Below are 15567 nucleotides of genomic sequence, written 5' to 3'. Positions count from 1 at the left end.
TCCATGAAGGTGGCTATCTTAGTTGCCATAACATCGGCAAGGAGAGTTGGTGAAATGAGTGCCCTGATGGCCCACCCTCCCTACACAATCTTCTCCAAAGACAAAGTCATTTTGAGACCACATCCTAAATTTCTTCCTAAGGTGGTATCGACCTTCCACCTCACCCAACCTATATATTTACCTACTTTCTATCCCAAACCTCACAAAACTCCGCAAGAGGCAACCCTGCATACTCTCGACGTCAGGCGAGCAATTGCCTTTTATTTAGACAGGACTAAACCATTTTGCAAGTCTCCACGACTCTTTGTTTCCATTGCTGAAAGATCGAAAGGTACGGCTATCTCTAAACAACGTCTATCCAAGTGGATCTCTGACTGCATCAGATCCTGTTACCGTGCGAAAAATCTTCAACCGCCCGAAGGCATTAGAACTCATTCCACTCGAGCCATGTCGACATCCATTGCCTTCCTACACAACATTCCCATTCCTGACATCTGCAAAGCGGCTACATGGTCATCTGAACACACGTTTGCAAAACACTATGCTCTCACGCAAGACACCACGGCAGACACAATAGTAGGCCATACAGTACTATCTATAGTACTCACTGCCGCATCTCCAAAGTCCCACCAACCATAGTGGGTACTGCTATACATTCACCTAGAGTGGAGCACCCACAGGGACAGCACTCGAAGAAGAAGAGAAAGTTACTCACCTTGCAGTAACTGAGGTTCTTCGAGATGTGTGTCCCTGTGTGTGCTCCACTCCCCGCCCTCCTCCCCTCTACTTTGGAGTACTGGTATGATTCTCCACGGTAGAGAAGGAACTGAGGATGGTGTGGGGTGCATGCACTCAGGAAGATTCCAACTAGACGGGAGATACCATCTGAGTGCGTGCGCCCCAACCAGGCACTGCTACCGAAAATCTCCGATCAACAGTGCCGGGACGCACCGTCACCTAGAGTGGAGCACCCACAGGGACACACATCTCGAAGAACCTCAGTTACTGCAAGGTGAGTAACTTTCTCTTCTCAACCTGTGCCCCAATCAGCACACACTGCAGCCCTGTGACATCCTCAGGGCCATACTGGTAGTATATATATTGTGTGGATGCGACCCATGTAACACACAGAGAACTGCATATGTGGCCCACAGGTAAATAGGTTGAGAACCACTGGTCTGGAGACATCTTCCCTGCCCCCTTTGTTTTTTTGTGTGATCCACACATCTCTTTTAGTCATGAAGCTAGCTTTCCTGATGTCAAGAGTCACTGAAGAGTTCTCCTTTACCTGCTGGACTCCATCTGAAGAGGTTTCTCTCCTTACCATTCCCAGGCTTTATCATTAGGAATTACCAAGTACCCTTTGAATGTATTGCATCTGCAGACCTGCATCACTAGGATTCACACAGTCTGATGCACCAGACTCAGAGCCATCTCCAAAGCAGTGACTCCTAGCAGTGATGAGTGTGTGCACTGAACTGATTGTGCATGGGCATAAAAGGGGGAACCAGCCAGAAAATAACTCAGCTACATTCCAGTGCTTGTAGGCTGCAGGAGCTGACCTCCATCAGACTGTTATTTGTTTTCTGCTTTTCCCTTGTTTTATTGGGTAATGTTTAACACTAGCTGCTTGGTTGTTTCTCAACTCACTGCATGAGAGTGGGTGCACATAGTTATAGGTAGAGTAGATGTGTAGAAAGCTTTCCTCTGAGGATAAGTGGTGGTGCTGGGGGCTTTGTGCAGGGCCCTAAGGCCTCACCACTTCTAGGGCACCAGCCTCTTTTCAGTTGAGACTAACACCAAGTTGTTGTTTTTCAAGTAATGCTGGCTCTGCAAGGCTTAAAATTCCCCTCACAGACTGCTGTGCAGGATGCTTGAAATGCCTTGGAGCGTGTCTCCAGCAAGAGCTCTGCGTCACACAACGCTCCCAAACTATGCCTATTCGGCAGTTTGTTTGCTGTCCGTTACTTGTGTGAGGCACAGCTGCACATGAAACACTTGTGAGCTCTCCTGCCTGACCTTCATTTTGCCATATTCCAGAAAAAAATAAGGTGGCTCCTTGTCCCTAATCAAAATTCCTTCCTAAAATAGTTTTGGATTTTCCTTTGAGGCATTCATGGACAGAGGACTGTTCTCTTGGGATGGACTTCATCTGAATAGGGCAGGAAAAACACTTCTAGGGTGGAGGCTGGCACAACTGATTAAGAGGGCTTTAAACTAGGAATTTGGGGGAGATGGTTGGGAGATGTACAGGTAATCTCCACGCTGGATTTTGACATTGAGAGGGAAGAAAACAAAGTAAGAAAGGATACAGCCATGAGTAGGAGAATGGACATAAAGAGGAAGGGTAGTGTAGATACCAGTCTAATAGGAGGTACTGGCAGTAGAATGTCAATGCCTAATCGGGGAAAAAAGCCACACAGCAAAAATTAAGATGCTCATACGCTAATACAAGGAGCCTAGGTAACAAAATGTAGGAACTAGAGCTACTGGTGCAGGAAGTGAAATCAGATATTATAGGGATAACAGAAACATGGTGGAATAGTAGTCATGACTGGAGTACAGATATTGAAGGGTATGTGTTTTCTAAGACATACATAAAAGCAAAGGTGGTGGAGTAGCATTGTATATCAATGATGAGGTAGACTAAAGAAATAAGAAGTGATGGGATAGATAAGACAGAGTCTGTCTGGGCAAAAATCACATTGGGGAAGAAAGCTACCTAGAGTCTCCCTTTGGGATAGTGCTTGGGGTGTGCTACAGACCGCCGGGATCTGATTTGGATATGGATAGAGACCTCTTTAATGTTTTTAATGAAGTAAATACTAATGGGAATTGCGTGATCATGGGAGACTTTAACTTCCCAGATATAGACTGGAGGACAAGTGTTAGTAATAATAATAGAGCTCAGTTTTTCATGGATGCGATAGCTGATGGATTCCTTCACCAAGTAGTTGCTGAACCAACAAGAGGCGATGCCATTTTAGATTTTATTTTGGTGAGTAGTGAGGGCCTCATAGAAGAAATGATTGTAGGGGACAACCTTGGTTCGAGTGATCATGAGCTAATTCAGTTCAAACTAAATGGAAGGATAAACAAAAATAGATCTGTGACTAGGGTTTTTGATTTCAAAAAGGCTAACTTTAAAGAATTAAGGAAATTAGTTAGGGAAGTGGATTGGACTGAAGAACTTGTGGATCTAAAGGTGGAGGAGGCCTGGAATTACTTCAAGTCAAAGTTGCAGAAACGATCAGAAGCCTTCATCCCAAGAAAGGGGAAAAAATTCATAGGCAGGAGTTGTAGACCAAGCTGGATGAGCAAGCATCTCAGAGAGGTGATTAAGAAAAAGTAGAAAGCCTACAAGAAATGGAAGATGGGAGTGATCAGCAAGGAAAGCTACCTTATTGAGGTCAGAACATGTAGCGATAAAGTGAGAAAGGCCAAAAACCATGTAGAGTTTTCCCTTGCAAAGGGAATTAAAACCAATAGTAAAAGGTTTTATAGCCATATAAATAAGAAGAAAACAAAGAAAGAAGAAGTGGGACCGCTAAACACTGAGGATGGAGTGGAGTTTAAGGGTAATCTAGGCATGGCCCAATATCTAAACAAATACTTTGCCTCAGTCTTTAATGAGGCTAATGAGGAGCTTAGGGATAATGGTAGGATGACAAATCGGAATGAGGATATGGAGGTAGATATTACCACATCCGAGGTGGAAGCCAACCTCAAACAGCTTAGTGGGACTAAACTGGGGGGCCCAGATAATCTTCATCCAAGAATATTAAAGGAACTGGTACATGAAATTGCAAGCCCATTAGCATGAATTTTTAATGAATCTGTAAACTCAGAGGTTGTACCGTATGACTGGAGAATCGCTAACATAATTCCTATTTTTTAAGAAAGGGAAAAAATGTGATCTGGGAACTACAGGTCTGTTAGTTTGACATCTGTAGTATGCAAGGTCTTGGAAAAAATTTTGAAGGAGAAAATAGTCAAGGACATTGAGGTCAAAGGTAATTGGGACTGCCCCCCACCTTCCCATCCAACCCCTCCTCTCATTCCTGTCTGCCCCCCCAGAACCCCTGCCCCCATTCAACCCCGCTGTTTCCGGTCCTCTGACCGTCCCAACCCCTGTCCACACCCCTGCCCCCTGCCCACCCACCCAAAGTCCCCTGCCTTCTATCCAACCCCGCCCCACTCCCTGCCCCCTTACCGCTCTGCTGGAGCACTGGTGGCTGGCGGCGCTACAGCCGCGCCGCCCGGCTGGAGCCAGCCACACCACCACGCAGCACAGAGCACTGGGTCAGGCCAGGCTCTGCAGCTGTGCTGCCCCAGAAGCTTGCAGCCCCGCTGCCCAGAACATTGTGCCGGTAGTGGAGTGAGCTGAGGCTGTGGGGGAACAGCACAGGAGGGGCCGGGGGTAGCCTCCCGGGCCAGGAGCTCAAGGGCTGGGCAGGAGGGTCCTGCAGGCAGGATGTGGCCCACGGGCCATAGTTTTCCCACCTCTGCCCTAGCTGCTGTCTCTGTTTCTCTCTGGCAGGAGAGGATCCATGTGCATTGTACCCTACACTATAATCACTGTTACTGGTTGATTGGGTAGCTTTGTGGAACCAACAGGCAGTCTCTGTAGATCTGTATGAGCTAGAGGCACAAACACCATATGGGTTAGTTATTGTACAAGCTGTCTTTGAATTTTTTGTTGTGACGATTAGGTTATCGCATCAGGCTAGGCTCCAGCACTGACAAAAAGGATACTGGACGCCTCCATGTGGACTTTGCTCAAGCTCGGGATGATCTGTATGAGTGGGAGTGTAAACAGCGGATGCTGGCACGAGAGGAGCGCCATCGCAGAAGAATGGAGGAGGAGAGATTCTGTCCTCCTTCTCCACCCCCTGTTGTCCACTACTCTGACCATGAGTGCAGCATTGTTGCTGAAAAGCTGAAAGGTATGTAGTTCTGAAGACTGGTTGTTTTTCATAGCAAATACTAAGAAATGAAACACACTCAGATTTCAGTAGCTTCCTTTACTAGACTGAATAATACCACCACCTGGTACCCTGTAATGGGGTGTTTACCCCTCACAAGGCAGGACTGATAAAGTAGAATAATTAGCCTAATAGGCTGCACCTGGTGAAGAGCCAAGGATTGGAAGAATTGACTGAAGATGGACTCCAGCTGGGGAGGAACAGGAGGGCTGGTATAAAACCAGGAAGTTGGCAGCAGAAAAGGGCTGCAAGAGAAATAGTCTGCAGTTACTCCCTGAGAGAAGGGAGCTGTGTTTGGGTCTACGGTGCCAGGTAGCCTGCAGTTACTGTCTGGGAGGAGAGAGTTTGGGCTGGTAAACATGAGGGGGAGGAGCCAGAAGTAGAGATGAGAAGTAGGAAGATGTAGGAAGGAGTTCAGGGGAAGAGCAATATGGTCAGGGAGTGAGCAGGCCACCATTGCTAGTGATAATTTGGTCCCCTACTAGCCACTGGAGGAGTGGCACAGTCAGGGCAGTGAAGGGGAGCCTGCCGTTTTGTATAGCGGGACTTTTGCGTTATGGGGTCCTTGTATTCCCCTGTCTTGATGACTGGCTCCTAGTGGTGCAATCCAGAGATGAAATTTGGATCTCGACCTCCATGTTGCTCAGACTCCTTTCCTTCCTAGAAGTCAGAGTTTGTCGAAAAATCAACTTTGGTTCCTGCACAGTCCTGAGTCTTCAGAGAGGCCTCCATCAATTCAGTTTCAGCATGAGCTTACCTACAAAAGGACAGATTCCAGACTCTGCAAGAACTCATGACCCAAGTAGTCAACAGTCCATCTGTCCCACTCAGAAGTTGCCTATCCCTCCTTGGCCACATGGCAGCCTGCATGTATGCAACCACCTTCGCTTGCCTCCACCTCTGTTGCCTCCAGATATGTCTTCAGAGAGTTTACTTGCCCATGCAGCACACCAGGGACCTTATGCTGACAGTCCCCCCTCGAGGTGCTCTCTTCCCTCCTGTGCTGGATGGCCTGTCACATATCTGTGTGAGGATTCCCTTCCTCCCAGGACAGGATGATCATCACACACACATCCCTCTTAGTATGGGGAACACACATGGGAGACCACATGATGCAAGGCACATGAGCCCCTGAGGAATACTGGATGTATATCAACATCCTGGAACTCTGGGAAGTATAGAGAGCATGTCAAACTTTTCTCCCATTCACCCACTCCCATCATGTTCTCATCATGTCAGACAACACTTCCACCGTTTGTTACATCAACAAACAAGGGGACACAAAATCAACTGCTCTGTGTGTGGAGGTAGTCAGTCTGTAGGATTAGTGCATTGCCCACAAGATCCTGCTTTTGGCAGCCTGTCTTCTGGGGACTCAGAATGTGATTGTGGACTCTCTCTCAGCAGAAGATTTGTGGCCAATCATGAGTGGAAACTCCACAACACTGTATTAAACGACATCTTCAACCAATGTGGGACTGCAACCAGAGACCTCATCACCTCCTAAGCCAACCACAAATGCAGCACATACTGCTCTGGGGGTGCATTGGTCCCCATTCTCTGGGCGATTCTCTCGTACTCCGGTGGTTGGAGCAGATCAACTACACCTACCCTCCTCTACCACTCCTGCCACGAGTACTCCACAAGAGTAAAAGAGGTCCTCCTGATTGTCCCATTCTGGCCAAAACATTTCTGGTTTCTTAACCTTCTCCACATGTCAGTGTGTCCCCCTCTTCCCAGTCCCACTTTCCCTGAGTGGTTAACGCAACACAATGGCAGGATCAGACACAGATGCTTCACCCCACCTCAGAGTGTGGTATTTGGATGAGCATCTTCTCTAGAATGAGAATGCTTATCAGAAGTGCAAGAAAGAGTCCACTAGGCATCCCTACCGGGCCAAGTGGAAATGATTCACCTTCTGGGCCCAACAGAAAGGGCTTTCCCCAGAGGAAGTGGAGATTCCCCTTCTTTTGGATTATTTCCTATCTTAAAGATGTTGGAGCTAACCCCAATCTATTTCAAGGTCCACTAGTGGCAACCAGTGCCTTCCACCCTCCTGTGGAAGGACACTGCATATTTACACATCCGTTGATTACTATGTTTTGGAAAGGCCTCCTCAGAACTTTTCCACCTGTACAACCTATTGCTCCACACTGGGACTTCAACCTCGTTTTATTGGCACTGATGAAACAACCCTTTGAGTCACTGGCTTCATGCTCTATGTCCCTTCTTTCCATGAAAGTCACCTTCCTTGTGGCTATCGCTTTGGCAAGAAGGGCAGGGGAAGTTGGGGCCATGATGGCAGACCCCCTTTTCACCACTTTTCATAAAGACAAAGTCTCCCTGCACCTACATCCTAAGTTTCTACCAAAGTTCATCTCTCAGTTTCATGTCCACTTACCTGTTTTCTTTCCAAAGCCTCAGATCTTGGAAGAGGAACATCAACTTCACTCCCTTGACATCTGCCAGGCCTGCAGAGGACAAGATCAATCAGAATGTCTGCTAGATTGTTTATCGCAGTAGCGGAGAGACTGAAGGGGCAAGCAATTTCCACACACAGAATCTCCAAATGGATTTCCAGGTGCATTACACCAGTGGCTCTCAACCTTTCCAGACTACTGTACCCATTTCAGGAATCTGATTTGTTTTGTGTACCCCCACGTTACACCTCACTTAAAAACTACTTGCTTGGGGTCACCAAATGAAATTAATAGGCAACAGGTTTAAAACAAACAAAAGGAAGTATTTCTTCGCACAATGCACAGTCAACCTGTGGAACTCTTGCCAGAGGATGTTGTGAAGGTCAAGACTATAACAGGGTCCAAAAAAGAACTAGATAAATTCATGGATGGTAGGTCCATCAATGGCTATTAGCCAAGATGGGCAGGGATGGTGTCCGTAGCCTCTATTTGCCAGAGGCTGGGAGTGGGCGGCAGTGGATGGATCACTTGATGATTACCTGTTCTGTTCATTTCCCTCTGGGGCACCTGGCATTGGCTGCTGTCGGAAGACAGGATACTGGGTTAGATGGACCTTTGGTCTGACCCAGTATGGCCATTCTTATGTTCTTATTACAAAATCAGACATAAAAATGCAAAAGTATTACAGCACATTATTACTGGAAAAGCTGCTCACTTTCTCATTTTTACCACATAATTATAAATCAGTTGGAATATAAATATTGTACTTCCTTTTCAGTGTATAGTATCTAGAGCAGTATAAACAAGTCGTCTGTATGAAATTTTAGTTTGTACTGACTTCTCTAGTGCTTTTTATGTAGCCTGTTATAAAACTGGGCAAATATCTAGATTAGTTGATGTACCCTCTGGAAGATCTCTGCGTACCTCAAGGGGTACACGTACCCATGGTTAAGAACCACTGCGTTACACTATGCTATCAGTTGTTAGGACTGTCTCCAAACCTCAGTGTGAGGGCCCATTCCATGAGAGCCCAGGCATCCACCAGGGCCACCCTCCACAATATGCAGCTTAGAGACATATATAAGGTGGTCACATACCTTTGCTACACATTACAGCTTGATTCAGAGCTCTGCAACGGATGCCTCATTCAGCACAGCCGCCCTCCACTCCCCTCTTCTGCATTAGGTACTGCTGGTTAATCACTCTTAGTGGAATACAATAGGTACCATCACTCGAAGAAGAAGAGGAGGTTACTTACCTGTAAGTGGAAGTTCTTTGAGATGTGTTGTCCCTATCTGTTTTCCACTTGCTGCCCTCCTTCCCCCTCTGCTGTAGATCTGTTGGATTTGCGGCGGTGAAGGAACTGGAGACTGTTCATCTGACCTGTCTGTTATCACCTCAGATTAAACCATGAGGTAAAGAAAGGGCAGAACAATGGACACTACTACTTTCAAATTCTACAGCTCTGGATGAATGCTGCACATGTGTAAACCCTCAGTGGAATACAGATAGGGACCATGCATCTCAAAGAACCTCCACTTACAGGTATGTAACCAAATGAAATTAATAGGCAGCAGGTTTAAAACAAATAAAAGGAAGTTCTTCTTCACGCAGCGCACAGTCAACTTGTGGAACTCCTTACCTGAGGAGGTTGTGAAGGCTAGGACTATAACAATGTTTAAAAGGGGACTGGATAAATTCATGGTGGCTAAGTCCATAAATGGCTATTAGCCAGGATGGGTAAGAATGGTGTCCCTAGCCTCTGTTCGTCAGAGAATGGAGATGGATGGCAGGAGAGAGATCACTTGATCATTGCCTGTTAGGTTCACTCCCTCAGGGGCACCTGGCATTGGCCACTGTCGGTAGACAGATACTGGGCTAGATGGACCTTTGGTCTGACCCGGTACGGCCTTTCTTATGTTCTTATGGTCTTCTCATCTAATGACTGTTTGGTGTCCTGTACACAAGGTGAGTCTGTGGATCTAGTTCCAGCCCGTTGCCTCTCACAGGCGTGTTTATCCTGCCTCAGAGAGATGTCCTGGTGCGCTTCCCAGCAGTTACCTATCACCAAGATCTGCTGATGCAGATTCTTATAAGGTGCCAAGATCCAGAAAAATTCCAGCTGATGGCTTTGAACATGAGGGGCTGAACCTCTGGAAGCTCAGATATTCTGATCAGCTGCTGGCCTCTGCCAGGATGCTCTCTGGCCAGGCTAACTCTCCAACTCCTGAAAGGATTCCATACACAGAGCTTAAATACTCAGATCTCTGGAAGAGCTGCAAATTCTGGAGTGCACAACATGGAGCTCTGAGTGTTGTGTGGTGACTCCATTAAAAAGCTGAGTCTCAGCAGTGGCTTTGGGTTCTTCTTTGAGTGATTGCTCATGTGTATTTCACAGTAGGTGTGCATGCTCGCTACGTGCACCGGTGCTGGAAGTTTTCCCCCTAGCAGTACCCGTAGCGGGGAGCACCCCCCGCGACCCCTGGAGTGGCGCCTGCCTGGCGCGGTATAAGGGGAACTGCGCATTCCCCCCACCCTCAGTTCCTTCTTGCTGCCAGTGAAGGTGCGTCGGAACTGCTCTGCTCCAGCTTTGCTGTAGCTTGTCCCCAGAACTGTTCATTCATTCAGCGTTAGTACCCGTAGTTAGTTAGCTGTTTAGTTAGTTTAGTTAGTCAGTGAGCCCGGGCCGGGGCATGCCCCGCACCCCGGGGTTTAAGTCGTGCGGCTCTTGTAGGTGTTCTATGCCAAGAAGCGCCCCGCATGCAGACTGTTTGCACTGCTTGGGAGAAACCCATATCAGCAAAAGGTGCAAGATTTGCAAGTCGTTTAAGCCTTGGACAAAAAGAGAAAGGGACATTAGGCTACGGGCCATCCTGATGGAGTCGGCGCTGATTTTGACCTTAGCACGCCGCTCTGAACCGGTACCCGGCACCGCAGCGTCAGTATGTGGTGACCCTCTGGTACCATCGACCAGTTGGCACCACTCTCCATCCACGGGGCACGCCAAGAAGACTCCCTCTTTGCAGCAGCACCGAGGGAAATCTGGGACAGAGGCTAGGCCCATGTCGGGCAGTCCTCGATCCCCACCGGGCCCCAGGCCACCAACTCAAGATGAGCGGAATAGCCCGGCCCCTTCGGAACAGGCCTCTCCGGATGTCCTGAAGCACTCCAGGCGGCCCGGGACGTCATGTCCATGCCGGTGCCCGGAGCACGGCTAATGTCAGCCCCACGCTCCAGAGGCAAGCTGCTGCTGGGATCTCTGCAGTTGCCTCCGGCCTGGTACCGGTCTCAGTTGAGGGACTGTTCTCGACGCCGATCACCGCCCAGCGACCGCTCGGGGCAGGGTCCAGGTGGATCGCCCTCGACGCCAACCAGACTGTCTGGCTGGGTTCCATCCAGCCGGGACTCGTGGCACCGCTCGTCCTCAACTAGGGAATATCGACAGGACCGCGGTGGGCATCGCCGTTGGTCCTCGTCTTGGAGAGAGTACCGCAGTCGGTCATGGCACGGTCATCGACGCCATTCCCCCTCAGACTCCTGCTCCAAGTCTCCGTCAAGACACCGCAGCCCCAGGCATCGATCACCGGTGTCTAGCCGTCACGTTCACCTTGTACTATGCGATCGTCCCCCAGACCAGGCGTCACCCTCCTTCCCCTCTGTTGGAGTTGTCTGGCAAGAAGGAACTGAGGGTGTGGGGGAGCATGCAGCTCCCTTTATACCGCGCCAGGCAGGTGCCACTCCAGAGGTCGCGGGGGGTGCTCCCCCTATAGGTACTGCTAGGGGAAAAGCTTCCGGCACCGGTGCACGTGGAGAGCATGCACACCTATTGTGGAATAGACATGAGCAAAACATCTCAAAGAACGCCAGTTACGGAACAGGTAACTGTCTTTTCTCCCACGTCATCTGACAAAGGCAGTCTGGCTTCTCTCCTACACATCTCCCGGTTTCTTAAAGCAGTGGCAACGATTTGTTTTCTATTAAAGCTCCTGTACTAGCTGGAAGCTAAACCTTGTTATGGAACACTTCACAGAGCAGCCCTTTCAGCCGATGGTTAACTCATGATATTTCCTCTCTATCAAAGTTTCCTGCTTAATTGCAGTCACATCTGCTTGAAGGATTAGCAAGTTAAATGCATTGTATGTCAAGAGGCTTTTCTGCAGCTTTCCTCCAAAAGTAATACTCCGATTTCCTACCTAAAATCCGTTCTTCTCACCAGCTCAATCAGGACTCCGTTCTGTCTTGAGCCCTCTCATCCTCAGGAAATAGAGATGACACCATTTGGATGTCAGCAGGACCATCAAGTTCATCTTGGGTAGACAAAGTCATTCAGGAAATTGGATATTTGGTCCATCACTTATGTCACCAAGAACAAGGGACTAGAAGTTTCTGAGACATCCTTCTCTAGGTAGAATTGAACATGTTTGTGGTTATTTAGGGGTTAAAGCTGGGGCATTTTTCAGCTGAGGTGGTGACACTTTCCAGGCTAACGTGGGAGGAGCAGCAAAGGCATCAAGACATTAACAGCTACCTTTGTGGTCTTGGGGGTATGGTTAACCGACTTAGAGTAGTAAACTCTCTGCTATGAAAAGAGACCTTTACAACAAAGTTAAGTTATCTGGTTTTGTGTGGCATAAATCTACATAGGGCATATATATTAAACAGGCCCAGATTTTCAAAATCTAGTGGCATTGGGTGCCCAACTTGTGACTCCTAAAATGGGCCTGAATCTGAAGGGGTGAGGGTGCTCAGCACTTTCTGAACATCAGCTGCTTTCAGGTATCTCATGTTGGGCACCTAACATCACTAGAGACTTTTGAAAATTTGGGCTGCAGTTTCCCACCTGGTCAGCATGGAACCTCTGCAGCCTAGCGAGAGCCAGTTCCTCCTCCCAACAGCTAGAGAGGGTGATGTAGGCTGAGAACAGCAACCCCTTTCACAAAGGCTAGACAACAGCCTTCATCTGGCAAGTCCTCTCAGTTACTGTTACCTGAGGCAGATATGACCCAGTGACCTAGAGGTAAACAGCTTTTGTGGCCAAGCATCCCCCTGAACTAACCATTCACCCGTCCCCTGAGCCAGGCACTCCCCAGCACCTTGCCCTGGAGCCAGTCACTCACCAATTCCTGGGCCAGCCATTCACCAGTCCCCTGAGCCAGGGACACCCTGCTGCCCACCCCATAGTCAGCTGCTCACCTGGCCCTCAGCCAGCCTTTTGCCAGTCCCCTGAGTTGTAACATTTGTTATTGTTCTTTAATAGCCTGAAAGTGACACCTTTACTCAGGCAAACTGTCTTTGAGTCAGTGGGCATTTTGCCAGGGCAAAGAGTGACTAAAACTGGGTAGGCATTTCAGGGTTTGATCCATGCCTTTGTATTGTCTCTTCAGTAGAGCCGCAGTTAACCTAGCTGTGCTCCAGCACTATGGTTGTGAGCTAGCTGGGGGCCTTGCCTCCTCTGTATTGTATTTCAGCAGCTACTTTTTTTTCTTGATTTCTCTGCAGCAAAGAGGCAGATTTAAAACTATGTATACTTCTGAGGACAATTCAGATAATAATTTTAAAACAGGTTAGGCCTGTGGCCTAATGTAATGCATTTCCCCTTTAAAATACGGTCATAATTGGAGAATATTTAAAAATCGTAGTAGCTAGCCAGATTCATAAATTATCATAAAATACAGAGAAACCAGTAAACATCTTAGATAATCTTTGCAAAGCATGCTTTCCATAAATTGCTGTTCTGACAGCCCCAATGTATTTGATGCTTGACTGAAAGCTGGCCACGTTGTGTTTTGAGGAATCTAATCCTGCCACACTAAGCAAATAGTTCAGTGCTGACTGCTGCGAAGGTGGCTGCTAAACAGCTGTGCCACTGGAAATGACTCTGCAGATTTTCCCTGTTCTAAAGATTTTCTGTTTTGACCCAGATGATTCCAAGTTCTTGGAAGCAGTGCAGACCTTGGTGACCTGGATAGAACGTGGGGAAGTGAACAGGCGGAGTGCAAACAACTTCTACTCCATGATCCAGTCAGCTAACAGTCACATTCGCAGATTGATGAACGAGAAAGCAGCCCATGAGAAAGAGATGGAGGAAGCTAAGGAGAAGTTTAAGCTTGCTCTCTCAGGGATTCTAGTCCAGTGTGAGTAGTATTTCCGCACTGAGCATTGTTCATGTATTACTGGGAGATTTTTTTGTTTTTGAAGGGGCACAGCAAATACAGCAAGATCCCAGAAAAAATAATCACCATGGCTGGACAAATACAGTTAATTTACAGATATATGTCATTTACCTCCATAAATTTCTTCTGGTGTATCGTGGAGGAAGCATTTACGCATGGGGGAATGAACTCCTCATTTGTTCTCTCTCAAATATATTCTGTTAATTATTCTACTGTAGCAATGCCCAACATTCTTTACCTTGGTGTGCAGTCAAGGTAAGTCCCCAGCAGCCCAGTGCCTCAGTGCAATGTTCAGGATTGACTCACCAAAGGTAGGATGTAACAGAATGTTTTCAAAGTCCTGTTTCATAAAAAGAGGCTCCATAAATAGGAGATTAAATCAATTTCTCATGGTGATGTCGGACCAAATTTTAAACTAGTGCCTTTTGCATTTGGTTTTCCTTTCATGCTTAATCTTGTTTAATCTTGATTCAGATTTTTTTCTATTCTTAACATAAACAAATATGGGCATTGAATCCAAGAGATGGAGTGTTTTCCTCAGAGTAAGTAGTAATAGAGAGAGTAGGAAGTGTTGTGTAACAGACTGGTCATGGGCAATAATGAAAAATTCACAGAAGCCTGTGACCTGTCCTTGACTTTTACTAAAAATATCCGTGACAAAATGAGTAGCCTGGGCAGCTGTGGGGGGAGCGAAGGCGGGCAGGGAGTTCCAGGGTCCCCCCCCACTGCAGCTGGGAGCTGCCGGGCCCCCCTGCCACCTGTGGCAGCCGAGAGCTCCATGGATCCCCCTGAGGGCAGCAGAGGGAGCAGTGGGATTCCCCCCGCCGCCCATGGCAGCAGGGAGCAATGGGGGTCCCTCTTGCCACCAATGGGGATGGGGAGCGGCGGGGATTCCCCCCGGCCACCAGGACCCCCTGCTGCCCTTGGGGCAGGGAGTGGCGGGGATTCCCCCTGCTGCTGGGTCCCCCTGCTGCCCGCAGTGGCTGGGAGTGGTGGTTCCTTCCTGCTGCCCATGGTGGCCGGGAACAGTGGGGAGCTGCGTAGTTCCCCCCTGCCACCTGCGGTGGCTGGGAGCTGCAGGGGTACCTCACGGTTCCCTGCCTCCACAGGTTGCAGGGGACCCTGCAGCTCCCAGTCACTGATGTCTTTGGGAGTCACAGATTCCGTGACCTCCGTGACTAAATTGCAGCCTTAGTAATCAGTCATTATAGCACACCCATTAGTATTCTTATTACAGCTGCACTGGTTAATCTAAACATACTGTACACTGAGTTTTATTTCATAAAAATCATGCCCACTGCAGCAGGCCAAATATACAAAGCCAATTCTAGCTATGCTCCTTGTTATGAGGTGAATCTACCCCCTTGCAGCGGAAGATCACATACTTCCTTTAAAAACTTCTCCAAAAATTGGCAGGAAAAATATTTTGAAAGAATGACTCCGGAGCCCTGGTTTGACAGGTGAGTGTCCAGGGAAAGGAGAGAGCTTCCTGGTTTTGCTGACCTGTGGTGAAGGACCCTTCCCTGTGTTTATGTGGGTGGTGTGTTATAATGTCCAGGTTATGTCTCTGTGCTTTGGGACTGAAACAATGGGACAGAAGAACATCCATAAAGCCAGCTACACAATCCTTCCATTCTAAAGAGTACGAGACCCCGTTCTGCTGGATTTCCAGGAAATCCTATTTGACTTGTTGGCTCCACCTCTATAATGTATCCTTCGTGCATTTAACCCTGTTTCGCTTTTGTTCTGTTGAGAATGATGCTGGCTTCTCCAGTTGTTAATCACTTGATAGACACTTAGGCTCTGGCCTTCTGGAGTCCCCTCTTTCCTTTCTGGGCACCAAGTCCCTCCTGAGCATGGCCTCAGCACAGTACAGTGTTATAACAAAAGATTAGCCAAACCACCTGCCTGATTCCACTCTTTTACTCCTTTACTCCTCTCGTTCGCATTCTCTGGATGATATTCTGGCCCGATTTGACTGCTGATTTC

At 48.0% G+C, this 15567-nt stretch overlaps 1 protein-coding gene across 7 annotated transcripts in view; it reads left to right on the top strand.

Moving 5' to 3' along the window:
• The window catches only part of ENOX2 (ecto-NOX disulfide-thiol exchanger 2), a 142371-nt gene that overhangs the window by 67819 nt on the left and 58985 nt on the right, over positions 1–15567 (top strand). For all 7 annotated transcript variants that reach the window (XM_045029819.1, XM_045029818.1, XM_045029821.1 and 4 more), the window contains 2 exons: positions 4713–4946; positions 13327–13539. In XM_045029819.1, coding sequence (XP_044885754.1) covers positions 4713–4946; positions 13327–13539 — 447 coding nt within the window. The remainder of the gene's footprint in view (positions 1–4712; positions 4947–13326; positions 13540–15567) is intronic.

Source organism: Mauremys mutica, chromosome 9 (assembly GCF_020497125.1).
Source record: "Mauremys mutica isolate MM-2020 ecotype Southern chromosome 9, ASM2049712v1, whole genome shotgun sequence".
NCBI classification, from domain to species: Eukaryota; Metazoa; Chordata; order Testudines; family Geoemydidae; genus Mauremys; species Mauremys mutica.
Note: the sequence above shows the minus strand (reverse complement) of the source record. Positions and strands in the feature narration are given on the sequence as shown.